This window comes from Schistocerca americana, chromosome 1, assembly GCF_021461395.2.
Source record: "Schistocerca americana isolate TAMUIC-IGC-003095 chromosome 1, iqSchAmer2.1, whole genome shotgun sequence".
NCBI classification, from domain to species: Eukaryota; Metazoa; Arthropoda; class Insecta; order Orthoptera; family Acrididae; genus Schistocerca; species Schistocerca americana.
This window is the reverse complement of record NC_060119.1, coordinates 544171170-544198867: the sequence shown is the minus strand read 5'-3', so window position 1 is coordinate 544198867 and position 27698 is coordinate 544171170. Positions and strand designations below refer to the sequence as shown.

The window sequence follows — 27698 nt, the reverse complement described above, 5'->3', positions numbered from 1 at the left end:
CTTTCTTCCACTGCTGCATAGTCGAGGTTTTATGGTTTCGGCACCACGTTATCCTGTTTCGGGGACTTTCATCATTGGTGAGTGCTTATAGCCAGCTCGCCCTGCAATTCCGAACTTGTGGAACTCCCTTCTTGTTGCTTTCACGAGTGCGACATGCAATTTTGGAATGACTTTTGCAACTGTCGTACTCTTTATTTTTTGTCACAATGCTCTTCAATGAACGTCTGTCGCCGCCACACAACACACACTTTCGTCCATGTTGTGACTTAGCGGATGATGTTTTTCTGCTTTTCCTATATGCAGTATAGATCCTCAGTGCGTTACCTCTACAGTGATTACGGAAGCACCACCGACAATTTCCCCATCTCCGAATTGATATTGTTTCGACATAGTGCACTCATAACTATACAGAACACCGCTCTGGCCATGACTGACACTTGCAACATATTGAGAACATTGAACAGGTGCTGTTTGCGCTCAAATACAGAACCACAACCTGCAGGTTTCACTGGCATCGCCATTTATGTTCAAGCAAACATTTCTCGTGGTATTTCCCTATTTTTGTCCAACCCCTGTATTTCTTAACTATGGTCATGCAAACAGGTTACTAACAAATCGAACCTGAAAAGGCTGACTGGGGAAAGACTGCCTTCATAACTCCTGGCAGTCTCTAACAAGGGAGACTTCCCATCACACCTCTCTAAAAAAGGTCCAGGATCAAAATCTGCAACATCGAGCATCTTGGTTATGTGGCCACGGTGCTGGACTGCGAAGGGGGACATACGTGTCAAAATCTCCCTAGCATCCCACATATTTCTTCCACAAAGCTTTGAACTCTCCATCCAGTCACTGACGTGTATGTTCGCTGTATTCAAATTTGAGTCTGCGTCGTAGTATAACATCCTTTTGCAACAGCGAGGTGTAAGGTAAGGGCCTACAGACATACATAGATCCTATTTGATCAACACAGATATCACATGTTATGATTTTTGCATTCAATTTTGGAATTTCGACTCTTGAATTCCTTCGGTGTAACTTATCTCACACCATTTTATTTGTTTTCATTTCTGAGAGAGGTCTATGCAGCCTCCCACTAGTCGTCACAGTTACTTGCAGCATTAATGCATTCTTACCACATGACTCCTGTTCTATAAGTATAGTATAACAATTGCCAAGACCAGAGAAGAAGAATAGATACGTCAGTGACCGGATCGTCATTTTGTGAAAAAACAATTGGCGCATGATAGGGGTTTGAACATGGATCTCCCGCTTTGTAGTCCAACACCGTGACCACACAACCACGACGACATGGTTCACTTGTTGTTGCACATCTTGATTTTGGACCATTCACCGTTTCTGTTTTGCTTCTTTTTTCACAATTCAGTACGTCTTCTTCGTGTTTTCCTACTTGATCTGTGTTAAGTTTTTGAAGGACTATCCACTAAGCCATTTTACCACTAAATCCGAAAATAATTCTCTTCACCACCTAAAAATTAAAAGTCTTAGTGCATCAAGTGAATGGTGATGGAGTACAGCCAAGTCCGGAGACAATAAGAGCAATCACAGGTTTTCGGACTGCCCTGCACTTGTGTGATGTGAGAGGGTTTCTCAAAGTGATCTTTCTACTGAAAATTCTTAAAGGTCTTCTGTATCAATACACATGCAAGAACTACTGCAAGGAGACACCAAATTTTCCTGGAACAAAGTGCAAGATCATCTTTGTCCCTAAGGAGGCACTAACATCTTCGCCAGTCGTAGCATTGTATGTTGAGAATGGCGAGACAGAATTTCACACTGGTGCTGGCAGTTATGGGGTAGGTGCAGTTCTAGCACATATTCAAGAAGGTGCTGGAAAAGTGATATGCTTCCAAAGAATTTTCCAAGTCGAAAGGGAGCTCTACCGGTAAAACCAAAGAAGAGTGTCTTGCAGTTGTTTGGGTCATTAACAAGTCCCGGCCATATTTATTTGACAAACAATTCATCACTGCAATAGACCACCACTCTGTATGCTGGCAGACTAGGCTGAAGCATCCGACGGGTTGAATGGTGAGATGGTTTCTGAGGATTCAGGTATACATCACAGTGACATTCAAGAACACAAGGACACTGACTGCCTATCAAGGAATGCTTTCGTGAAACACAACAGAGTGGATGAACTCTCAGTTAAAGCTGCATTACATGACATTTCTGCTGAACAAAGGGAAGATACAGCACTGCTGAAAAAAACAGAAGCCTTGTAGAAGGATGAACTGGCGCATAAAGTATTTCAGTTAATTAATATAATGTTGTGGAAGAGGAACTGTGATCTGATAGTGAGGAATGGTGGCTTTTCACAGCAGCTATCCTGAAGTTATTCCATGACACCCTAGCAATTGGTAACCTGGGTTTAGTGAAGCCTCATGACAGTATCAGATGTAGGAATGACTGGCCATGTTTCGTCTGATCCGTTAGCCACTGTAAGGGTTACACCGACAGAAGTGTGTGTGCATTTACTTCCAGATATCTGACACCAAATACACATGCAGCAGCACCATTCCATCGAAATGGAATAGACTTCGTGGAGACAAATGGGAATCGATGAATAATAGTCTGCACTGACTACCTGTGCCGACTCCCGACTGCCAAAGATCCATAAATTACAAGGTTCCTTGTAGAAATCATTTCGAAGCACAGAACTCCCTCTGTGATGATCTCTGAAGATGAAAATGTTTTGCAGTGGAGGCTAGTATTGGAAATAATTTCATGTTGCGGCATCACCAACACGACGATAGCTATCTATGGATAGCCTCACAGAAAGCTTCGATAAGACTTGGCAGATATTCTATTTATGTACGTTGATCTCGAACAGAGAGATTAGGAGACAACACTGTCTCATGACGTTTATCTACAAAGCAGCAAAGCAAGACACTATATGTCTCACACCATTCCTCTGTTACATGGTTGTGAAGTCAAAACAACAATGGATGCACTATTTCTGTTTCAGCTGTGTAACATTCAGGATGACGACATAAAAAACTTCCTCGTCAAAACCAAAGAAGCAAAATATCTGGCTCATATACGGACTCTGGACTCCCAGGAGAAAGACCGAGAGTGCTATAATGTCAGGCACTGGCCAGTTAGATGCACCCCAGGAGACTTCGTATGGAGTTTTAAGGCTATGCAGAAAGTGGGACTTTCGGTAAAGTAACTAAGGTGATGCTTTGGATCATATTGTATTCTTTGTCACTTGTCGGACTTCACATACGTAGTTGAGGATCATAGCTCTTCATCGAGATCGTTGATGGGAGATACTCATTCAAGGAAACTGAAGACCGACTCAGTGATCGCGAAACTCCGATGAGAGGGGCTACCTTTGATTCTCGGCACACTAAGGAGAATGGGAAGTAGGAGAATCTGCCAGCGCTGCCACGCAGGCTGCTGTAGTCGGCTCCAGTAAGAACTTCTGAAACAGCATGTCACTGTTTCTGCAGGAGCGGGAGCAATTCTGCGAACTGTGCTGCATATAATGTGGCATATCGGTTAATATCGCTGGCTGGCATGCTGTGGGTCACCAGTTCAAATACAACCACCAGCAATGATTAGTCATTCAGTGTTTATCATGTTTGGGAAGTTTTCGAAATTTCTTATGTTGTAATGTTTGTATATTATGGAATATTCATTTCTGTATAACCAGTAGCACTTTCCGCCCATAAGTTCAGTTCTATCTGGTGTTTATGATAAACGTACTTTCAGAGTTAAATGTTGTACTTCATTCACGACTTTCTTTCAGATTTGGAGTTGGTTGTGCTTACGAAGTGATAATATTAACATTTATCAACTGTATGGCTCTTTGCTGGGGGAGAGATGACTGTTGTTATACCGCCTTAGATGTTGTGGAGACATCTGTATTTAATGTCTTTGTTCAGCCTTCCAAAACTTTAAGAGACTCCTGTACTATGACTTCACACAAGTAGAAACCAGACACCTTACGTTCACGGATTGCCTAATGGACTCAAGTCACTGGAAACGTCGACATGACAAACAGAGGTGCTCGCTTAAGGCGGCAGCTGCCTTCAGCAGCAACAGTCCGATGGCCAGACCATGCTGTTGCCGGCTGCAAACTAACTCTGTGAGACTTGCAGCGAGAGTTTATTTTGTTTATTTTGATTTTGCTGTTTGCCTGTCTGCATCAGCTAGCGCTTTTAGTTTCTCCTCGCTGTTTCCGATGTTAACGCTGGCGGCTGTTGTCGTCAGGCACAACAATGACAGTTGTGTAAACACTCAGTAGCATTCATAAACAAGCGTGGATGTCAACGTACTTCAGAATAAATGGCATACAGCTGTTGGAAAATAAAATTAAACAAATCTAAATATATGATGTACAATCGTCGTGTCTCTGGGGGTACTGGCGTCGGACAGTAAAGCCAATGACTAAAGCGCCATAATATGATTGAGAAGGAACCATGTACTGTTTATGAAAAGCCTGAGCCCATAAGAACTTGCTGAAACTGTGATATCATGTTTTGAGCATCGAACTCGGTTAAGAAAGATTGTAAACGTGCTAGGATACTGATACCAGATGTACCCTTCGCCAGACAGTGCGAGGCGGCTTGCGGAGTATAAAAGTTGGTGTAGATGTAGAGGGAGTTGCCAAGAACTGTCTGTGTAGGTAACTAAGTTTCAATGAGGTAGTGCTGTAGTCTGGACGGTCCTTCTGAAGAATTGTGCGACGCCTTTTGCTTGAGGAGCTGGCTGCTTTTGACTGTTGCCACCCGTGATCCAGGGGAGGTGCACAGGCTCGTCGGCCTAGTTCCATACGGCAGCGACATACTGATTCACACATAATCTTCGATGTCAGATTAGCTATTGCAGACCTCACGACAAATGAGATGCAAATTAGTACTAGTTCTGCGCGTTTAATGTCATCTAGGACTATCACGAACAGTTTTTCGGAAGCTATGCCAGGAAAAAGAATTCCGCTCAAATTCTGCTCAACCTGGTTTCTTCCACACCTCAGCAACGTGCAGCGTGCGGTGGCATACTGAAAGATGCAGCTGGAAGAATGGGAAATGCGAAGATTTGTTGTCGAGATCAAATTTTGTCATGGTGTCACGGTTCGCCGTTTGCTGCGTGCCATCGTGCAGGAGAGTTCTCACATCACAGTATGTGGGGCAAAGACGTGAAACGACACACACCAGGCGTAACGTGGCTAGAAGCCAGCTCCAGTGGCCGTGCATCTCTGTAGTTCATCGACAGAATAGCAAACGGCGCAGAATACTTGCACAGTATCATCCATCTCATTCTGATTATCGATCGGACATCGAAAGATAAAAATAGGTATTCGATATACTCCAATATTTCCACACTAAATATCGATACGACGATTAACTGAATAAAGTATATCGATATTGAGATATATCAAGCCAAAAATTTAATTTTGGATTTCAGATGATAAGTTATGATTTCACGTGTTGTTTAAAACTGCGAAGAGTGGGTTTTATGGATTAACAAAAAAGTTAAGGAAAACAAATTTAATAACACATTATTTTACACACAAACAGAGAAGTCTTAGGACCAAATAAAAAAATTAAACTACGGCACTTGAAATAATAGACAAAAAAGCAATCAAAATAAGGATAATGTATATGAAACTTATTTTCTTAAGAACTTGAAAAAACAAATTTGTTGGCATGTTCTGCTGTTAATCTACTTCTCGGAGCAGAAATCACTCGACCAGCTTTTGAAAACAGTCTTCCTCCCGAAACTGAAGTCCCTTCAAATGATAACATTTCCTAGCTAGCTGATACAGATTGGAACGAGGTTGAGGCATTTCCCTCCAGATTGTGAATGGCTTATCTCCTAACTGTCCAGGGGGTGACATCCATAAAAATAGTTATTACTCTAGAGAAGTGTCTTCAATGTCTGGAGCTATTCTCTTTTTTTAACCTTCCACGTTTCGAGAATTATTTTTCAAACTTTTCTACCAACGTTACTTTTAGGTGAGAGGAGATCAGCAAAACACACAACTGAGAACAGTCGAAATATCTCTGAGAACTTCAAAGGAAAAAACTTCAGGTACCGTTCTTATGTTGTAACTGTAGTATTTCAGTATTGAAGAGAAAGCAGAGTTAAGGCTTCTCTGTGATGAGACATATAATGAAATAATGATTTCGGATTATATGGCCACAAAATATCTTTTTTTGCCGTTATACCGTCTGGAGAAATATCGATTTAAAAAGTCGCGTAGTGATTCTACTATACAGATATTTCGATATATCGATGTTCGATATACCAGCACTAATTCTGATAGTATAATGTGAGTGCACTCACGCTTCGCACGTTACCCAGAGCACTCTCCACGACATTTGTTAAATCCTCTGTTCCCCGTTATCAGCGTAGTTGGCGCTATTCGATTTTATTTGGACATGACAGAGGGCCGTTGAGTCAGATCTGTATTATTGACAGTATTCTTTCACCATTTGCTACAGTAAGTGGAACTATGCCAGAAAAATGTCTTGTAAGGTGACGTCGTACGCCTTAGAATGGTGCACATCTCCGTGCATTTAAAAGAATAAGAGATTTAATATCGGAGATGAACGTGAATTCTGTTGAGGCTGATTTCCGGTCGGTTGCATCAGGATTACAAAAGTTCGCGATGAATACACAGCCCGGTACATGGCAGTCACCAGCAGCTGAATGCCGGGAATTCACCTCAGGGGTCAAACTTCCGGCGCCAACATCTGCTTCAGCCTGGCACAAAGTGAAAGACGCTCTTCACCGGTTCTCTAGAAGAATGGGAGACAAGGTTTGCACATCAAAACTACACTAGAAGAACAGCGAACAGATGCGACTTAATGTAACTTGATCGAATTATAATTAATAATAATCATTATGTTGGTTGACTTGTCAATTTAGGAAACCACACAAAAAACGATTTCAAATGCACACACGTGAGGTGACAGCCCCATTGCTGTTTGTAGGGTGTAATAGGTAGGGGTATATTTTGTACTTACGGCTTGTTCTAGATTAATTCACTTGTGCTTCTTCTCTGAACACAGCTAGATGACTGAGTCTAAGTGGTAGGCTATCTTACTAATTGAGTATAGAGGATATAATATAGTTCTAACCGTAGTAACTAGAAGGGGCGTTCAATAATTAATGTATTTATTTTTTCTCAGTCAATTATGGTTTAAAAAATATGGAGTATGTTGTGGGATATCGTGGAACATTCCCGCTTCAGTCTCTACAGTTTCATGAAGCACCGGTAGGTGGCGGCGCTATATGTAGCCTTCAAAATGGCGTCTGTAGCGGAGGTGCATTCCAAGAACATCTCAGATAATCACAAGCGCTTGCAGAATTTCTGCGGAGACCTAGCAGTGAAGAAAAGCACATTGGTCGAGGCGTCTGTCATCGTCGCAACAAGGTCGTTCACACCTGTCTGATGCCCCGCGCGGTGGCCGGCCGCACACAGCCGTGGCCCCTCCCAAGTTGGAACGTGCGGGCACACTCATCCGAGGTGGTCCACGGATCACAGTCAAATACCTCGCTGCTCAACTGGACGTCTCAGTTGTAGTACTGACACGCTCGCCAACCATATGGCATACTCAAAGGTGTGTGACCCCTGGGTTCCTCGCCATGTACCTCGCAATGAAAGGAAATTTTTTTGAAAAATAAGGTTTTTGTAGCCAAAAGAGCGGGGAACAATTCGGTGTATTGGACACCTGAATAAAACCAACCTGATCTTATGCAGAGAATTAGTAGACAGTATGCTGTTAGATATTTATTTTTGGGTTTAAGTTTAGTTCGGCTTTATTGCCTCCAGCAGTACAACTGCAAACTATCGTATTTACTTACAGAAGCTCTTCTGCGAAATTTGCAGAACTAGCACTCCTGAAAGAAAGGATATTGCGGAGACATGGTTTAGCCACAGCCTGGGGGATGTTTCCAGAATGAGTTCGCAGGAGAGCTTCTGTAAAGTTTGGAAAGTAGGAGACGAGGTACTGGCAGAAGTAAAGCTGTGAGGACGGTGCGTGAGTCATGCTTGGGTAGCTCAGTTGGCAGAGCACTTACCCGCGAAAGGTAAAGGTCCCGAGTTCGAGTCTCGGTCCGGCACACAGTTTTAATCTGCCCAGAAGTTTCACATCAGCGCACACTCCGCTGCAGAGTGAAAATCTCATTCTGGAAACATCCCCCAGGCTGTGGCTAAGCCATGTCTCTGCAGTATCCTCTCTTTCAGTATCGTATTTATTTATATTTTATATAATTAATAACTTATAAATGTTTTTTACGTTGGATGTTGTACTCATGTCCTGACGTTATAGAAGGCCATGTGTCAACTTTGAGTAAATGATTACTGCTCTTCGTAGTTGTTGGATGTATAAATTTTTCAGTAACGTTTTAAAGTTGTTTGATGATTTGATGTTGGACGTATATTATAACACATTTTTATTATTTCCACAGTCGCAGAAATTCAAGTTTGACAGCTAGTTGTTTACTCAAAGATATTTATGTTGTTGTGGGTCGAATAGCCATGGAACTGTTGTTCATGTGTTTGTTATCTCTGGTGTTTTGGTTATTATTCCTATTTAAAATTTCAATAAAATTTTTTAACAACTGTGTGTGTGTTGGAAATCGGTTCGTTCGTTTCGTATATCCTAAGTGTGTATGCATATTTCTAACTCCTCCAAAATATTCATGATTGCACCTTCTGTGATGTTGTGCAGGATTTATTTTGCGCTTTGAATTTCGCCAACTTTGTATTTTTCATTTTTGAGGTGTGTAAAGAAGGTGAAATGGTTTTTATTTGTTTCCCTCGTGTGTTTTCTGAATCTGACGACGAAATTTCTTCCCATCCGTTCTACATAAGAATTTTGTGCAGTTGTAATTTAGTAAATTCTAGGGTTTAACTGTTCTGGGAGTGTGACTTTTCCTGAACGTACTTTTGTGTTAATATTGTTTGTTAATATTAAGGCTAATGTCACGTTTGTATTTTTTAGTAGGGTTTTTATTTTATCGGATATTTTTCCCACATTTTCTATTGGAATATAGATGGTTTTCTTTTCTAATGTGGTTTCTCTCATTAGTGTTATTTTATGATTTATGTGGTTTTGCGTAGGGTGAGTGTTTTTGTTGTATAATTGTAGAACAATATTAGGGTTATAATTGTTGCCTGCAATGTTATTGTAGTGTAATTATTTCTTTATGTGTCGCCCCTTTTTGCAGTGACAGATTTAGGATTCAGTTAATCATGGAATGAAAGAACTGATGTTGTGAGACTTTGGATGGAGATTTGGATATATGGTTAATTAATCCATCTGTAGTGATTGGTTTTCTGTAGACCTCAAAAGTGTGTTTGTAGTTGTTGTTGGTTATTGTGAAATCCAGTAAGTTTATCAATTTGCTTTCAATTTATATCGTCATTTTCATTTCAGTATATAAGTTATTGAATTTCTGGTGTATTTTTTGCATGTCGGAATCATTTCTTTGTATGAGTAGCGTTGTGTCATCGACATAGCAGTAGTAATGTACTAAAGGGCTGTTGTGAGCTGAAAAATTGTGTTTCTAGTTTATTAAGGAATATGTACGCTATGGTTCCATCAATATTACTCGCCATACCCACACCAATTGGTTATGTGTAAATTTTTTCGCTAAACTGGAAATATTTTTGCGAGATGGTTATTTGAGAGGTTGTAGAATTTCAGGTCTACATTTATTTGGTAGTTCTTTTTGTGAGTCATGAGATTACGGTCTGTGATGTCTATTCTTTCTTGTATGCGTATGTTAGAGTAGAGGTTTTTTTATGTCGAGTCAAATGAGTTTGGTGTTGTGTGGGATTTGTATGTTGTTCATTGTATTTGTAAGTATTTTGGCATTTTTTATGGTGTAAGTTTTTCCCATATTTGAAACATTTCATCAGCAATTTGTTGAGTGTTTTCATTGATTCAGTAAGTTGGGCTATTGACACTGTTGGCAATTGGATGTGTAGGAGTCAAAATTTGATCTATCTTTTCTTTTTGTAATCTGATAATATATTGTAATCTTTAATTTTTTGATTTGCCCTTCAAATTTATTTGTTGGATTGGTGCATAGTTCAGTAATGTTTCAAAGAATTTTGTTACTTTGTTCGAGGAATCATTATCGTTAACGGTAATTATACTACTACCCTCATCGGATTTAACTGCTATGGCGTAGTTTTCTGTCAGTTCTGTGCTTGCTTTTTTAAGGGTATTATATTCCATTTTTGTAAGTTGGTTGTACGTCTAATTTTGTTTTATTTTTTATAGCTCTAGCGGTGTTAACTGTGCGTTCGTTTTGTTGTTTAGTTGATAATTTTTCCATATCTATGGCAATTTTATGTGGTATTAAGGTGTTTTTCGATTTGTTGTCTATTTTTGGGATAAGATTGTACTTAAGTCCTTTGTTTAGTATGATTTTTTCATCTTTTGCAAAAGATATTTTTGTAGGACCTGGTATGATGATATGTGTTCTTCGGTGGGTTGGAGTGATTGATGTTGTGCAAATTATAGGTTACTTATTTTCTTTTTGAGCGATTTTTATATCTGTGTGCTAACATGAGAGGCATAGTTATCGTAGTCAAACGTTAGAGAAGTAACACTTGCTCATATGCAGATGCGCAAAATGTACTTCTCGCTTCATATCTTCTTTTTGTCTCAGTATATTTTTGATTTCTTATCGTGATTTCTTGTTCTAAATTCTTGTAATTGTGTTGCTATGATAGATTTTGCTCTTAACTTAATATGCATATGAGCTGGGACGATGTTGAGTTTTAGACAGCTATTATTAAATTTTAGGCTTGCAAAGGATTTATTCAGTTTTATTTTTAAGAGAATTAATCGCAGGAACATCTCATTCCCTTCGTATGATGGTATTGCCATCATAAAGAAAAAACCAATCTGTTCTCAGAAGAAAGTATTGCATTACTTATCGAACGCCCCTTGTAAATTTTCTCTTTAGTGTTAGTTATAAGGCGTGTTATTCCTTAAACGAAGTCTATAGCACCAGTTTGTATGTGAGCGTAGGTGTCAGCATCAGTAACGTAGCAAAAGATATGTGAATATGTGTCCACTGAAACACTGACGATTCGATATGTTGACAGTAGTTGAATTAATAAACTGCACATGTTCACCCCCAACATTTTGTTGGGGGTGAACATTCCAAGTCATCCTTTCTTTAATATGTGTAAAAGTAAAGCTACTGTCGTAATTCCAGCCGAATCTACACTACTGGCCATTAAAATTGCTACACCACGAAGATGACGTGCTACAGACGCGAAATTTAACAGACAGGAAGAAGATGCTGTGATATGCAAATGGTTAGCTTTTCAGAGCATTCACACAAGGTTGGCGCCGGTGGCGACACCTACAACGTGCTGACATATGGAACGTTTCCAACCGATTTCTCATACAAAAGCAGCAGCTGACAGGCGTTGCCTGGTGAAACGTTGTTGTGATGCCTCGTGTAAGGAGAAGAAATACGTACCATCACGTTTCCGACGTTGATAAAGGTCGGATTGTAGCCTATCGCGATTGCGGTTTATCGTATCACGACATTGCTGCTCGCGTTGGTCGAGATCCAATGACTGTTAACAGAATATGGAATCGGTGGGTTCAGGAGGGTAATACGGAACGCCGTGCTGGATCCCAACGGTCTCGTATCACTAGCAGTCGAGATGACAGGCATCTTATGCGGTTACTCTTGACGCTGCATCGCAGACAGGAGCGCCTGCGATGGTGTACTTAACAACGAACCTGGGTGTACGAATGGCAAAACGTATTTTTTTCGGGTAAATCCAGGTTCTGTTTACAGCTTCATCATGGTCGCATCCGTGTTTGGCGACATCACGGTGAAGGCACACTGGAAGCGTGTATTCGTCATCGCCACACTGGCGTATCACCTGGCGTGATGGTATGGGATGCCATTGGTTACACGTCTCGGTCACCTCTTGTTCGCATTGACGGCACTTTGAACGGTGGACGTTACGTTTCAGATGTGTTACGACCCGTGGCTCTACCCTTTATTCGATCCCTGCGAAACCCTACATTTCAGCAGGATAATGCACAACCGCATGTTGCAGGTCCTGTACGGGCCTTTCTGGATACAGAAAATGTTCGACTGATGCCCTGGCCAGCACATTCTCCAGATCTCTCACCAATTCAAAACGTCTGGTCAATGGTGGCTGAGCAACTGGCTCGTCACAATACGCCAGCTACTACTCTTGATTAACTGTGGCATCGTGTTGAAGCTGCATGGGCAGCTGTACCTGTGCACGCCTTCCACGCTCTGTTTGACTCAATGCTCAGGCGTATCAAGGCCGTTATTACGGTCAGAGGTGGTTGTTCTGGGTAGGCCGGCCGCGGTGGCCGAGCGGTTCTAGGCGCTCAGTCGGGAACCGCGCGACTGCTACGATCGCAGGTTCGAATCCTGCCTCGGACATGGATGTGTGTGATGTCCTTAGGTTAGTTAGGTTTAAGTAGTTCTAAGTTCCAGGAGACTGATGACCACATAAGTTAAGTCCCATAGTGCTCAGAGCCATTTTTTTTTGTTCTGGGTACTGATTTCTGAGGATCTACGCACCCAAATTGCGTGAAAATGTAATCACATGTCAGTTCTAGTACAATATATTTGTCCAATGAATACCCGTTTATCACCTGCATTTCTTCTTGGTGTAACAATTTTAATGGCCAGTAGTGTATAACGCTGCATAGCAGTCAGCTGTCAGATGAGACCATACAGCAATTGTACCCTACACGTGGCTCACTTGGAGGTGACACAGTAGTTGAGGTACTGGAATCTTTTTTAGGCCTGGGGGGGGGGGGGGGGGGGGGGAGATTTCCAGCCATCCAGATTTTGATTTTCTGCGAATCGCTTAAGGCCTGTTCTGTGTTCTGCTGTGGTTCCATTAATGGACTCATCCGATTTTTTATACCATCCCTCTACAATCCAATCTTGTGGTCCTCCTCTAATATCGACGATGAGACGTTAACCCTAGCCTTCTTTCCTTGATTTTTACACGTCCTTTTTACAGATTCTAATCGACCGAGATTATACACATGATTCTAATCTTACGAGACGATCGAAATGCTATTAAAAGTAGCCATATAACATCATTTCTATGCCCGACTGCAGCGCTGTTTTGAAGTCGGAAGAAGCTATACACTGTTGTTCATAAGTTTGGAAACACCAAGTGTTTATGGACAATGGAAGGGAAGTTCGTCATAAAACTGTATTATATTGTTTTCTAAATGTCTATCAAGCTAAGACAATACATAGGTAAATCAAATTATTATATTTTAAATTCCTCAAAATTGCCACCCTTGGCTTTAATAATTTCCTTGCATACTTTCGGCATGCGATGTGTCAGCTCTGCCTGGGTTTCAGTTAAAATTAGTCTCTAGTCTTACTACAGGTCTTCCCGCAAATATGTTCCACTAATGATACCCCATTTTCGGATCCTCCTGTTCAACTCATCACATGGTAGCTCGATTGAGTTACAATCAGTGGACTGGAGAGGCCATTTCAAGTTCTTCAAAAATTTTTTAACCTCTAGAAATTTCACATAGTTCTGACACAAGCGGGATGTATGTTTTGGGTCGTTGTGTAGCTGCAAGGCAAACTCTTTCCCAATCAGAAGCGAACCAGATAGGACGTCACTGGAGAATACCATGATACTTCTTTTGGTTCATTTTTCCATCTACTTTCATCAAATCTCCAACTTTATGCCATCCAAAAGATCCCCAAACCATCACAAAAACCCTTCTGTCGTAGCGGCAACTTATTGTTAGAGGGCCCGCACAACCGACACGCAAGATGGGTTGCCGACCCCCACTCAGGACCGCGGAGAGAAACACCGCCAGCGGACAGAAACAAAAACAGACTTTGCAAACTAACATGGACAACATGTGACAGCGATCCACCAATCGGAACTCATATGACTCATATAGCACTCCGCTGACCTGGCTTTATAAGCACGCCTAGACTGGAGACCAGCAGTGCTTACCAACCACTAGGAACAGCTCCGGCGTGCACTTACGCCAGCCGTAGGATTATATTCACTTGCCGTAGCAATGTAATAGAACATTGTATTTTATATTTTATAGTGTAAAATTTTGGTCAGTATTTTCTTTCATTGTCTTGTTTCCTTATCTGGTTTGCCACCACAAGAGTTGTGAGGTTTTTTTCTGCTTGTTCTTGCGTTTAACACTTAGTGTATGCCAAGAACTGTTTTCTTTAATTATAATAAAGTGTGTTCATATTTACTGTTAGTTCTCTCCTGGCGACTGCAGGACACTACAGTTATTGGCGACGAGGTTAAAACTTTCATTTTCGAACAGAATGTCCTCCTCGATTAATTCAGCAATTGAACCCTGAGCAGTCCCCTCGAGATCTATTGTTTACTCATATTAAGGGTAGCCTTTTTGAGTACTTTGACGCACTCATACGGGGGCTGTCCGGAAAGTAAGTTACGATCGGTCGCGAAACGGAAACCACAGTGAAAACCAGAAACATTTTATTTACAACAGTTAGGTACACCTTCTACCTATTTCACTACATAGTTGCCGCTCCAACTTCGAGTTTTGTCGTAGTGTTGTATAAACTTTCCAATATCCTCGTCATAGAAAGCAGCCGCATGTGCTTTCGGCCAGGTCTGCAGCTCTTTGTCAGTCGAAAAATTTTGTCTTCATGGCCAGCGTTTTTTGTGAGCAGAAATGAGACTCAGGGGGAGCCAATTACGAACTGTATTGTGGGTGATCAAACACTTCTCATCGGAAACGCTGCAGGAGCGTCTTCATTGCCCCTGCAGTGCGCGGCCGAGAATTGGCGTGAAGAAGGAACTGCACGACAGTTGTGTTATGTGGGCTGCATGACACAGGCGAAATCTCTAACCGGGCCCTCATACTTGGCGGGAGACGCTATTCCCTACGCATCTTTACGTGCTCACTGTTCACTCAAAACTGAAAAGAGCGTCGCGACACGATTGACGGGCATACTAGAGACACTGACCAACACATCTGTGCGAAGCTTTACCGGATTTTCCCAGTGGTTTCCATTTCGCGACCGATCGTAACTTACTTTCTGGACAGCCCTCGTACATGTCATCTCCGCCCGTCAGACTTTCGTTTCTTGTTGAACGTCCCCAGGTCAGACATATCGGGAATGGATACGGCGCTCCAGGATCTCTCCCGCGATTGTAAATTCCGGCGCGCCAACGTTGCCTGCAAGCAAACTTATGCCTCTTCGTTGATTTACGATATGGTGGTGTTTCTTTGAAGTTACAGGACCCGTCCCTCGACACCTTAGGCCGATCATTCGTGCGTTTAAACAGTCTCACCAGCTACAATCATCGCGTCTTGATCCAGCTGTCTTCACAGCTCGCCAGTTGCCTAACGTCGAGCAGGAGCCTCGTCGATCCGTTAGACCATTTCGTGACAGCAAGTTTTTCACCCGCTTCCATCCTGTCCAGACTGTTTCCGGACTCACCAACGGTTGGAGTGCCCCCACCGAGCAAGATGTACGGCTTGCAGCTAAGCTGGCCATATCGCTGTGGTGAGTCAGGCTTTGCAGAAACATAGCGTAGACGCCACGCTTCCTGCAGACATACAGGCTCATCACAAATCATCCCCTCAGCACCTGGAAGCCTCGGATTCCACTGACGGGTAATTACTCTCCATCATTCCCCAGTTGGAGGTCCATTTCCTTCTTACCTTCGAGATCGCGCATATTCCGTTGCTCTTCCAAATTGACACGGCGTCATCCATTTCTCCTGTGGATGGTGTCACATACCAACGTTTGGGCTCGCCGGCTTTATCCCCGTACACTCGCGCCTTACACAGTGTCAGCAATCAGTCCATATCAATCGATAGCGTTTTTTCCACACCAGTCTGTTACGATGGTCATTCCTTCACCGCTCAGTTTTTGGTGGTCGGGTCCCCCAGAGCTACTAATTTTCTGGGTGTGGACATTTTTGGTTGTCTGGGTTTATCAGTACATGATGCAGTACAGGTGGTGTCGATTCCCTCATCGGATACCCTCCTCACCCCGTCTCTCAGCAGATACGAAATGTTGTTCTCATCCACCACACCAGGCGTGAAGTGTTTTACCACGCATGTTCAGCTTCTTCCATTTGCTGTTCCTCGTTTTTTTAAGGCCCATCCAGTCCCCTTTGCTCTCCGAGACAGGGTCCAGGTGGAACTCCGCCGCTTGCAAGACGAAGGCATCCTTTCTCCCTTCACGTACAGTCGCTGGGCGACGACTATCGTGATAGTTGAGAAGCCAAACGGTGTTTTACGCATCTGTGGCGATTTTAAGGTGACGGTCAATTTTCAGTCAGTCATAGATGCCTATCCTGTCCCATCGGAGGATGACATACTCACACATATTGCGGACTCGACCGTTTTCGCCAAAATTGATTTGCGCGATGCATACTTGCAGCTGGTGTTGGACGAGAAATCGCAGCAGATCCTAATCATCAATACCTTGTGTGACCTTTACCGGTACAACCACTTGGCATTGCCAGCGCCCCCCACCCCATTTTCCAACATTATTTGGAACGCCTCACAAGCCAGCTACCCAGGGAGGCCAATTATCTGGACGATGTCATCGTCAGTGGCTCGTCCGCGGTGGACCTCGCAGACAAGCTGGATCGGCTGTTGCAGGTTTTATCCGAGACTAACGTGCGTTGACGGAAAGAAAAGTGTGACTTTTTGCGCGAGAGGTCAGCTATTTCGGTTTCACGATTGATGCCTGCGGCCTACACACCTCAAAGGAGTATGCTGAGGTGATTCAAAACCCGCCTCCTCCCGTCAACTTGAAGCAACTGCAATCTGTCCTCGGTCAAATGAATTATTATCGGCGTTTCATACCCCACGCCGCCGGGATTTCGGCTCCCCTGACCGGGTTACTGCGCAAGGATGCGCATTGGGTTTGGGACGCGACGTGTGAGCAGGCTTTCACACGTCTCAAGACAGCTCTCTCCCGCCCTCCATGTTTGGCCGCTTATGTTCCTTCCTTGCCCCCTCATCGTCACCGCCGATGCCCCGGACTATGGCCTGGGGGCGATCCTCTCACAAGTGGTCGACAGCATTGAGAGGCTGGTGGCTTTCGCGTCCGAAAAATTGGCTGACGCTCAAACCAAGTATAGTCAAATTGAAAAAGAGCTTTGGTGCTGGTTTTCGCCCTGACGAAAATCTACGATTTCGTTTATGTTCGTCATTTCACTCTGCAGACCAACCACAAACCTTTGCTTTCTTTGTTTCACCCGGGTGCTGCTGTGCCCACCCAGATGACGTGCCGCCTCCAGTGCTGGGCGCTCTTCCTGGCAACTTTCGACTTTGATATTGTCTACCACACTTCTGAACAGTATACAAACGCCGATTTTCAGTCCTGGCTGCCTGTCAGGGCGGACCATGAGTTTGACGCCACCCTACTGGTTTGTTTCCATGTGGAACAGGACGTGGACGCAGCTCTGGACGCGCTTCCATTGGGTGCCGCTGCGGTCCGGCGGGCCACTGCTCAGGATCAGACGCTGCAAGCTCTCTGCCGCCAAATCGCTATGAGTTGGCCGACCAGCTGTCGTAGCGTCTGCGATGTAGAGGTCCCGCATTTTTGGGATCATCGACACAGTCTCTTTTTCCACAGTGGCATCATCAATTTGCATAGTGATTCCGATATTCCCTAGGTGGTCATAGCGTATGCGTTGCCCCGCCATGTCTTCGACCTCCTCCACACAGGCCATTGGGGCATCGTCCTCAACAAACAGTTGGCTCGCTAACACCATTATTGGCGCTATTTGGATAAAGACATTGCCTCCCTCGTGTCAGCATGCACCACATGCCAAATACATCAGGCAGCACCCACCTACCAGTATTTTTCGTGGCTGGATGCAGCTGCTCTGTTGGAACACCTCCATTTTGTTTCTGCAGGGCCATTTCATGGTTGCCAGTGGCTCATACTGATCGACCCAGGGTAAAGATGCCCTTATGGGTCCCGCAAGATGAGTACCACTTCTGCAGAGACTATCAAAATTCTCCGGCGCCTCTTTGCTGTTGAGGGTCTCCACAAAACGATTGTTGTGGATAATGGTTCACAGTTTACTTCGCCCAAGTTTAAGCAATTCTGTACTGCCAATGTAATTTCTCTCATCCATGCCAGCCCATTACACCCTGCATCAAATGGCCAGGCACAATGTTTTATGCGGATGTTCAAGACATAGCTCGATAAGCTACTGAGGCATCACCCACTGGAGGTGGCTGTGCTTCATTTTTTGCTAGATACCATGCTGCCCCCCCCCCCCCATGCCGGTCAAAGTCCAACAGAGATACTTCACAGTCGACCTTTCTGCTCTCCATTATCTGTTCTGGTTGCCAAGGCTTCTCGCCCTCCCGCCTGCACACTGGTGCACTCCTTTGGCATCGAGCAGGAGGTCTGGGCATGGACCTTCTCTCATCCATGGGTGCGCTGGGCACCTGTGGTCGTCACCAAGCTCTGTGGCTAGGCGATTACGTCTCTCCAGTGACCCGATGGTTCCACCACCCGCTGGCACCTCAACCAGCTCCGCCCCTATCTCGTGGACTACGACGCCCCTGGGGAGCTGCCAGTGCCTGTCGCCAACAGCCCTGTGGCGGAATCTCCGCTTCTGCCACCGTATCGGGCGCTGTCTCTGCCGCCATTTGCCCCCGTTGCGTCGCCGCCTCCCGCCCCTGCCGACCACAAACTCATGGGCGTCGACCAGGACGCCCCAACTCCGATGGACGGTTGTGGTGCTGTGCACGGGGTGGGAAATGTCGTAGTGGCCCCTTATTGTTAGAGGGCCCACACAACCGATACACAAGATGGGTTGCCGACCCCCTTTCAGAAGCAATGAGAGGAACATCACCAGTGGACAGAAACAATAACAGACTTTCCAAATAAATATGGACCTACTTCGCCAGACAACACGTGACAGTGTTCCACCAACTGGAACTCATATGACTCGCGTAGTACTCCGCCGACCTGGCTTTATTATCACACCTAGACCGTCAGACCAGCAGTGTTTACCAACCACTAAGAACAGCTCCGGCCAGTACTAAACCAGCCCTAGCATTGTGTTTACTTGCCATAGCAGTGTAGTAGCACGTTGTATTTTGCATTTTGTAGTGTAAATTTTGGTCAGTATTTTCTTCCATTGTCTTGTTTCCTTATCTGATTTGCCACCACAAGAGTTGTGAGGGTTTTTTTCCTGTTTGTTCTTGCGTTTAACACTTAGTGTACGCCAAGAAGGCGTTTTCTTTAATCATAATAAAGTGTGTTCAAATTGACTATTAGTTCTTTCCTACCGACTGCATTACACTACACCTTCCACGCTTCACAGCAGGATTTGCTCACTGAGTATTCAAGTGTTCATGGCGTAAACGGCGTACGAATTGACGGCATTTACGTCTAGGTGCTTCGTTCTTGGGTTCTTCGGTGAATAAGATTCTTTTCCAATCCCATGCTGTCCAATGTTGGTGTGTTGTAGCCCAATGAAGCCTTTTATTCTTGTTAACAGAGTGCAAAAATAGTTTCCTTGCAGTTGCATAATCCTGGAGGTTGTTTTCTGTTAGGTACTGTCTCACTGTTGACTCACTCGTTGGTGTACCCCTAGTTGTGTTTAGTACAGCAGTCAATTCACAGGTAGTTTTAAACCTATTACGTTTACAGGCCACTAACAAATACTTTTCCTGGCGTTCTGATATTTTCCTAGTTGCTCCTGAGCGAGGCTGATCGTCATATTAACCTGTATCTCGATACTGGTGTATGGTCTTGACAACTCCGCTGGTGGAACTCTTTAGTTTCTTTGCTATTTGTCGGACACTGTTGCATTTTTGGTGCAAGGGGTTATCTTTACCAGTGAATCATAAGGAGAACACTTTGAGGCCATTTTCAGTTACTTTCGCTGAATGTACTACCTTCTTTCGCCTCATGTTCTACCTTCATACAAACGGAAGTACAACTGAACAAACTGTAAACAACGTAACCACTACACAGTCATGCTGTCTACCGGCGCCATCTTGCGTGTTTATTGGAACTGCTTGGACGGATAAAATCAGTTTGTAGAAAACTGAACAATACGTACAACAAATATCTGTCCAATGCTGTAAGTGTCATTATTAATCGTTTTTTGAGCATACTGTTCTGTATTGTAACCAATAACTCACGTAGATGACTCCCATCTTGCTCCGTTGCAATACGCAGCGTCGTGGTTCCAAACTTATGGAGGGTAGCGTACAATTTTCTGAAATATTGCTCAAAACAATTTGTTTACATATATGCATATATATGATCCAATGAACATAATAAGTGTTCAGCTCATGTAATCCGTGAATGACAATTTACTCACGTGAGATCATGTGGAGGGTACTCGTTTTTCATTTTCCACCAGCCTGTTACCTTCACTGTGATGGCAGACAGCCGTAACAGACTGTAGCCGCAGTCGGTGAGCGCGGTCAGCTCCTCCGGAGTGTCCATGCACAGCTTGGCCCCGGTGGTGACCGAGGCGAAGCCCACCATGGCGCAGCAGAGCCAGCCGCGCATCAGAGCCAGGGCACCGCCGACACCATCACCATCAGACCCCGGTGCGCGCCACAGTCCCAACAACCGCAGCATGGCTGCGTTGGGACTCACCAGATCCTGGACGTCTTCCAGGGTGGCCGCTGTCTGTCTGCGTCCTAGACAACAATGGTTAGTACAAGGGTATCCTGAAAAGAAGAGCCTCCGAATTTTTAATGCAAAAAAACTTAGAGTTTTTAAAATACAACATGCTTTATCAATATTCTTTATCTTTGTCCTTCACGTCAACATATCTACAGCCTCCACCGCTCGAGGGCTCCGAATTTCAGCACGTAACATGACAGTGTGTAACGTAACTATGTCGATCGAATTCGAAGAGTTTGTCTGCGCATTAACACCCTCTCTTTAAGCATGACAATGCCGGACCGCACATGAGCTTTGGGACATCTGCAAAAATCCGACGCCTTGGGTTCACCGTTATCGATCACCCTCCATACAGCCCCGCCTTGGCCCCATCGGATTTTCATCTGTTTCCAATACTTAGGAAACGCCTTCGAGGGTTTCATTTCGATAGCGATGAAGCGGTGCAAGCGGAGGCGAGGTTGTGGCTCAGCCAACAAAGGGTAACTTTCTACAGTGACGGTATCAAGAGACTGGTCTCGCGCTGCGGGAAATGTGTTCGTCGACAGGGTGACTATGTTGATAAACGAATATGTCGACAGGAAGAATAAAGATCTAGAATGTTAACATTTGTTTTATTTAATAACCTTTAAGAGTTAAGAAACTGGGAGGCATCGCTTTTCAGCATGCCCTAATAGAACAAAAAATTAACCCCTTTCAGTGGTCTTCCATTTGAGCCATTAGAACAACGTCACCACCCATCCCAACCTCTCAACTTGCTACTCTCCACAGGCAAATCCTTCAAGCATTGCAATCTAGCATCTGTTTGGAAGAATATATGGTGTGAAAATACGTCTCCCTTCATGACAGTGACTAAATATTTATGGTGGCAAGTCATTTCCATTCGAGGGGAGTGCTATTTCAGTTCAGATCTCACTGTACATCAAACTCCTACTGCAAACTTCAACCTATGTGTTCTCATATTCTCCTCCAGTCCCTACAAAGCTACGCATTCTGGCCCAGACGAGCCAATCAGAACCGACCGACCGCCGTGTCCTCCTCTGCAAATGGCGTCATTTGGTTTTAGAGGCATGGGATCATAAAACCGCTCTCTCAGTCGTTGCCACCGCTAGTTCTCAGTCAATTTGCTCCTCAGCTGGTCTCACGAGACAGACCGAACCCCGTTCCAGTCTTTCCACCAGGAAAAATCTCTGGGAGTACAGGGAATGAATCGAACCTGTGTCCTCCATATAGCAGCCAGACATACTGACCAGTGAGCTACCGAAGCGGACATAGATTTCTTGGGATAATCCTGGGAAAATACTGAAGTACAATGTATTGTGGAGTATTTTTCCGTTGTTTGACGTGATTTTCACGTCCGCCCGAAGGAAGATATCAAAGCAATTCCCCGAGTGAGGTGTTGCAGAGGTTAAGACGCGTACCAGTCATCCAGATCAGGGTTTTCCGTGTTTTCCCTTAATCGCTCGTGGAAAATTGTGTGGTTTCTTTAGAAAAGGACTCGAGTTTCCTTCCGTGTCCCTCCTCAGAACGATGTTGTTTTCCATCTCCAATGACACCATCCTCGACGGGATGTTACACAATAATCTTCCTTTTGTCCTTCGGGAGTTATCACAGTAATGTTTCCAGGATTAGAACAGAAAGGGATAGATCGCACTGAACTGAAATAGATACTCACAGAGAATTTCATTGTGAATCATTGGTGAAATGACTATACGCAATGCAACAAATTTTAACTTTTTGCCTGTGTTTATGTTTTAATGGTTATTTCCTAACTACCTACCTCTAAAGACTAAGGAAAATATCCATTATTCCTTATAAACTTTGCTTTCATTTCCAGAGTGCTGACATTTAGCAGTTTTCTGTTTTTTTCTACTTTTCATTGTGTTTGTGACCCCTAGGCTAGGGGTAGTGTCTTTGACTAGTAATCAAAACGACCTCGCCCACGAGTTCGAAACCCGTCACTGTTTATTTTTTGAATAAAAAATCATCGGAAATGGCGGCCGAAAACTTTCGACATAAGAAGTCACCCTCATTCTGCCAACGGCCTTGCCAAAGAGGGCGGAGGAGCAGACAGAGGTTCAGGGCACTCTCTTGTCCATGGAGGTGGGAAACTGCCCGTGAAAGGCGGAAGAATCAGCAATATTCAACGGCAAGACGATGCAAAAGGCAATGCAAACCGCTGCATTAAAGTCACACAATGTGTATCCACAGGACATGTCTTCTTTCACTGGAAAATGGCACAAGATTCCGGACTAGCCCCCGTTCGGATCTCCCGCAGGGAAAAGGTCGAGAGGTACGGGAAGATTTCGGTTAGGTTGCGTCATCGTCAGGCAGAGATTTCGAAATAAGATATTCGATTGTAAGACACACCAATGGGCATAGACTCAGATCGCAATTTAGTAACGATGAAGAGTAGGCTGACGTTCAAGACACTACACTAATCAGCAAGAAACAATGCGCAAAAAAGTGGGATACGAAAGTACCAAGGAATAAAGAGATACCCTTGAAGTTCTCTGAGGTTGTAGATACCGCGATAATGAACAGCTCACTACACAATTCAGTTGAAGAGGAATGGACATCTCTAAAAAGTTCAATCACAATAGCTGGAAAGAAAAATGTTGGTACAATGGAGGTAACTGCGATTAAACCATGAATAACAGAAGAAATGCTTCAGGCGATCGACAAAAAAATAATGTTCAAAATGTGTAGGGAAATTCAGGAATACAGATAAACACTGATGAGCCAAAAAATTATGACAACCTGCTTCATTCGACGCGCAAGTCGCCGAAGTGGCGTCAAATCGAAAGACGGAAGGCCCTAGTCACACGACCTGCTTCATAACTTGGTTGTCCGTCTCTGAAGCGAAATACATCACTGATTCTGAGTATCAGGGATCCGAGTGTTTGGTGGTAGGCTTTTGGAGGTATTTTGCATTAGATGTCTACGCAAAGATCATGTAATTCGTGTAAATAACGGGCCGCTGATTTGCGTACGCTGTAATGGCGCCTGATATCGGTCCAGATGGGTTCCATAGCAATTACACCAGGCGAATTTGGTCCCCGACACATCAACGAGAGTTCACTATAATGCTCCTCAAACCACTGTAGCACGGTTCCGGCTTCGAGACACGGACAGTTATACTGCTGAAAGATGACATTGCCGTCGGGGAAGACACCAAGCGTGAAGGAATGCAGGTGGTTCGCAGCTGCCAGCTTATCGTCGATTATCAACACAGGTCCCACGCAAGCGCAGGACAATGTCTCCCATGGCATAATACTGCTCTCACCATCGTGCGTCCGTTTACCTCGATGATGGCGTTTCTGGAGACAACCAGGGACCTAGTGTAGCAAAAATGAGATTCGCCCGAAGAGCTGACCCGTTTCCATTGATTAACGGTCGGATCTCGATGGTCCAGTGTGAGACGTAACAGTTCATTGAAACCCATTGAAAACACGTATTTTTCTATCCAATTTGAAATAAACAGGAATCACTGATGAAAACAAAAGATAATGATATAGATAAACGTATACTTATAAAATTGTTACAATAAAACTAGTTACTAAATTATAATTAAGTCCTGTAATTGGTAGGAATATTTAGGATTAACGTAATTAGGTGAAATCTGGAACAAATGATCGAGTACAACGGTCAAAGTCATTTCTTTGAAACTGAGATGGATTTGTGTTAAAACAGTATCCAAATTAAAATCTGTGGTATTTAAACGAAAAACCAACTGAGAGAATCAAAATTGAGTAGAAAATTAAAAGGTAATTAGCGAAACTGTTATAAGTGGCGTGTAAACATAGGTAGTTCCTTAGGTGTTTTGTCAATAATAAATAAAAGACCTATTTCGCCACATTCAATGGGAGACTTGGAAACATATACATTGGAAGGAACATTTTCCGAACCATGTATCTTTTGCATTTTACAAAAATAGTAAAAGTATTGTAAATATTTCATATTTTGAGTATTTACTCACTCCCAAAGTGTTAAATGCTTGAAGATTTATACATGTATTTACTCTATAAGAGCCAGTGCAACAGTTGAAATATGTCATTAATTCTGAGGCAACAGTTTTAATTGTAATTTTATTAAAAACCCTTTATAACAATATCGAGGATTGTTCGGATTTATATATAAAGGGGCAGCCATTTTGGCATTGGACGGCAGTGTCTTATGAGATGTTGTGCAAGAAGCATGTAATTCCTTAAGTAAGATGTACGTCAGTGTTGTAAGCATGTCGGTATTTTTGAGTTTTCTCAAAGTAACATAATAATTATGACGTGATAGAGAACAAATGTTCTGAAACGTAATGTTTGTATTGGTCATTTTTGGTTGGTTGTTTTGGGGAAGGAGACCAGGCAGCGAGGTCATCGGTCTCATCGGATTAGGGAAGGACGGGGAAGGAAGTCGGCCGTGCCCTTTGAAAGGAACCATCCCGGCATTTGCCTGGAGCGATTTAGGGAAATCACGGAAACCCTAAATCAGGATGGCCGGACGCGGGATTGAACCGTCGTCCTCCCGAATGCGAGTCCAGTGTCTAACCACTGCGCCCCCTCGTTCATTTTTGGTGTAAAAACCAAGTTATAGTGGACATGAAGGAACACACTGCTTGTGGCAACACCAGATAAAAAGCAGTTGGATGAGTACACCCTACATAATTATAAGAATTTTTAATAATAACTTCACATGTGCAAGCTGCAATCGTAATTGACGATGTCGTTGAGTCAACAAGTGAACACATAGTGGTGATCTGCTGTAGAACTCCAACAGTGTACGACGAACGGTGTATTCTGAAACACTTGTGCGTGCACAAGCATTGTGCTCTTTCGGCAGAAATGTCACAGATCTCCGTCATTCCGACTTTACAGAGCAGACAAGTCTTCAAACACCACGCTCTGTGGAGAGTCGTGGACGTCCAACTATTTTGCGCCAAGTAGTAGTTTCACTGTCCTACCTCTTTCCGTAGATGTTCACGACAGGCAGGGCTTGAACATTTGACCAGTTTCTCCGTTTTCAAGATACTCACTCACCGGCTCTGCATAATAATAATCTGCCCCTTGTCAACGTCGCTTATCTCAATGGATTTTCACGTTTGTATCCCATATCTTCGCTACGGTGGTCCCCCGTCCGTGTCTGTTCCGCTTTTCCGCTTACATACTACTTGCAGCCGCGTCACGTGCCCGCAACGTTACCAGGTGGCATCAAACGTCGAGGTGGACAGTGATCATACTTTTTGGCAGATCAGTGCATAAGTCACTTAGAATCGAAATAAATAAGAAATACAGAGACGCGAAGGCGAAATCGTTGAATGAAAAACGTGAAAAAATCGAAAAAGAAATGATTGTCGGAAGGACTGACTCAGAATATAGAAAAGTCAAAACAACATTCGGTGAAATTAAAAGCAAGGGGGGTATCATTAACAGTGAAATGGGAATTTACTGCCAAGTGCAGAAGAGAATGCCGATAGGTGAAGAGAGTACATTGAGAGGTGGAGGAGGACTTGTCTGATGTGACAGAAGAAGAAACAGGAGTTGACAGGGAACATGTAAGGGATCCAATATTAGAATCAGAATTTAAAAGAGGTTAGGAAGGCTTAAGATCAAATAAGGTGGAAGGGACAGATAACATACCATCAAAGATTCTAAATTCGTTGGGGGAAATGACAACGAAACGATTATTCATGTTACTGTACAGAATGTAGGAAACTGGCGATATACCATCACACTTTCGGAAAAACTCCATCTACATAATTCCGAAGACCCCAAGAGCCTACAAGTGCGAGAATTACCGCACTAACAGCTTAACATGTTATGCATGCAAACAGCTAACATGAATAATATGCAGAAGAATGAGAAAGAAAGTTGAGTATCTGTTAGATGACGATCGGTTTGACTTTAGTAACGGTTAAGCTGCCACAGAGACAATTCTAACGAGTGAAGAACAATCAAAACAGTTTCATAAGATTTGTCGAGCTGAAAGAAGCATTCGGCAATGTAGAATGGTGCAAGATGTGCAGAATTCTGAGGAAAATGGCAGTAGGCTATAGGGAGAGAGATGCGATATACAATGTGTACAAGAACCAACAGCGAAGAATAAGAATTGGAAGATCAATACCCAACTGCTCGGGTTCAAAAGGGTGTAAAACAGAGATGTAGTCTCTCGCGCCTACTGCTCAATCTGTACATCGAAAAGCAATGACGGAAATAAATGAACAGTTCAAGAATGAGATTAAAATTCAGAGTGAAAGGATATGAGTGAAAAGATTTGCTGATGACATTGCTACCTCGTGAAAATGATGATCAACTACAGGGTGCGTTGAATGAAATGAACAAGCTAATGCGTACAGAATAAGGACTGAGATTAAGTCGAATAAAGACGAAAGTAAACAGTTTTTGATGTTGCTGAGCAACAATAATTTTTAAATGAACACACTGTATTCAACTGTATTGTTGTTTATTTAATTACGACCCCAACGGTACAGTCAAATGGCAGTGTCTTCATTTAAAAAAAAGACCAAAGTAATGAGAAGTAGCACAAATGAGATCACCGAGAAACTTGACACAAGAATTGTGGGTCAAACGTTGACGAAGTTAAGCAGTTCTGCTACCTGGGCTGTAAAATAACCCCTGACGGGTGGAGTAAGGAGGACATAAAAAAACAATAGCACTGGCAAAGGGGACGTTCCTGGTCAAGAAAAGTCTACTAGTACCAAACATAGGCCTTAATTTGAGGAAGAAATTTTTGAGAATGTACGTTTGGAGCACAGCGCTGTATGGTAGTGATGTATGGACTGTGGGAAAACGGGAACAGAAGTGAATCGGAGCATTTGAGATGAGATGCTAGAGAAGTACACTGAAAATTAGGTGGACTGGTAAGTTAAGGAATCGGCGAGGAAAGGAATATATGGAAAACACTGATAAGAAGAAGGGACAGGATGATTGGATGTTTTTTAAAACATCAGATAATAACTTCCACGGCACTAGAGGAAGCCGTAGAGCAGAAAAATTGTAGAGGAAGACAGAGACTGGAAT

General features: G+C 43.4%; 1 protein-coding gene across 1 annotated transcript in view; it reads right to left on the bottom strand.

Moving 5' to 3' along the window:
* The window catches only part of LOC124574330 (odorant receptor Or2-like), a 131203-nt gene extending 110722 nt beyond the window's left edge, over positions 1-20481 (bottom strand). Inside the window, exons 1-2 of the mRNA XM_047131148.1 lie at positions 20354-20481; positions 15478-15586 (exon numbers count right to left, since the gene is read on the bottom strand). Of these exons, the coding sequence (XP_046987104.1) occupies positions 15478-15586; positions 20354-20481 (237 nt within the window). The remainder of the gene's footprint in view (positions 1-15477; positions 15587-20353) is intronic.
* Positions 20482-27698: the final 7217 nt, after the last annotated feature.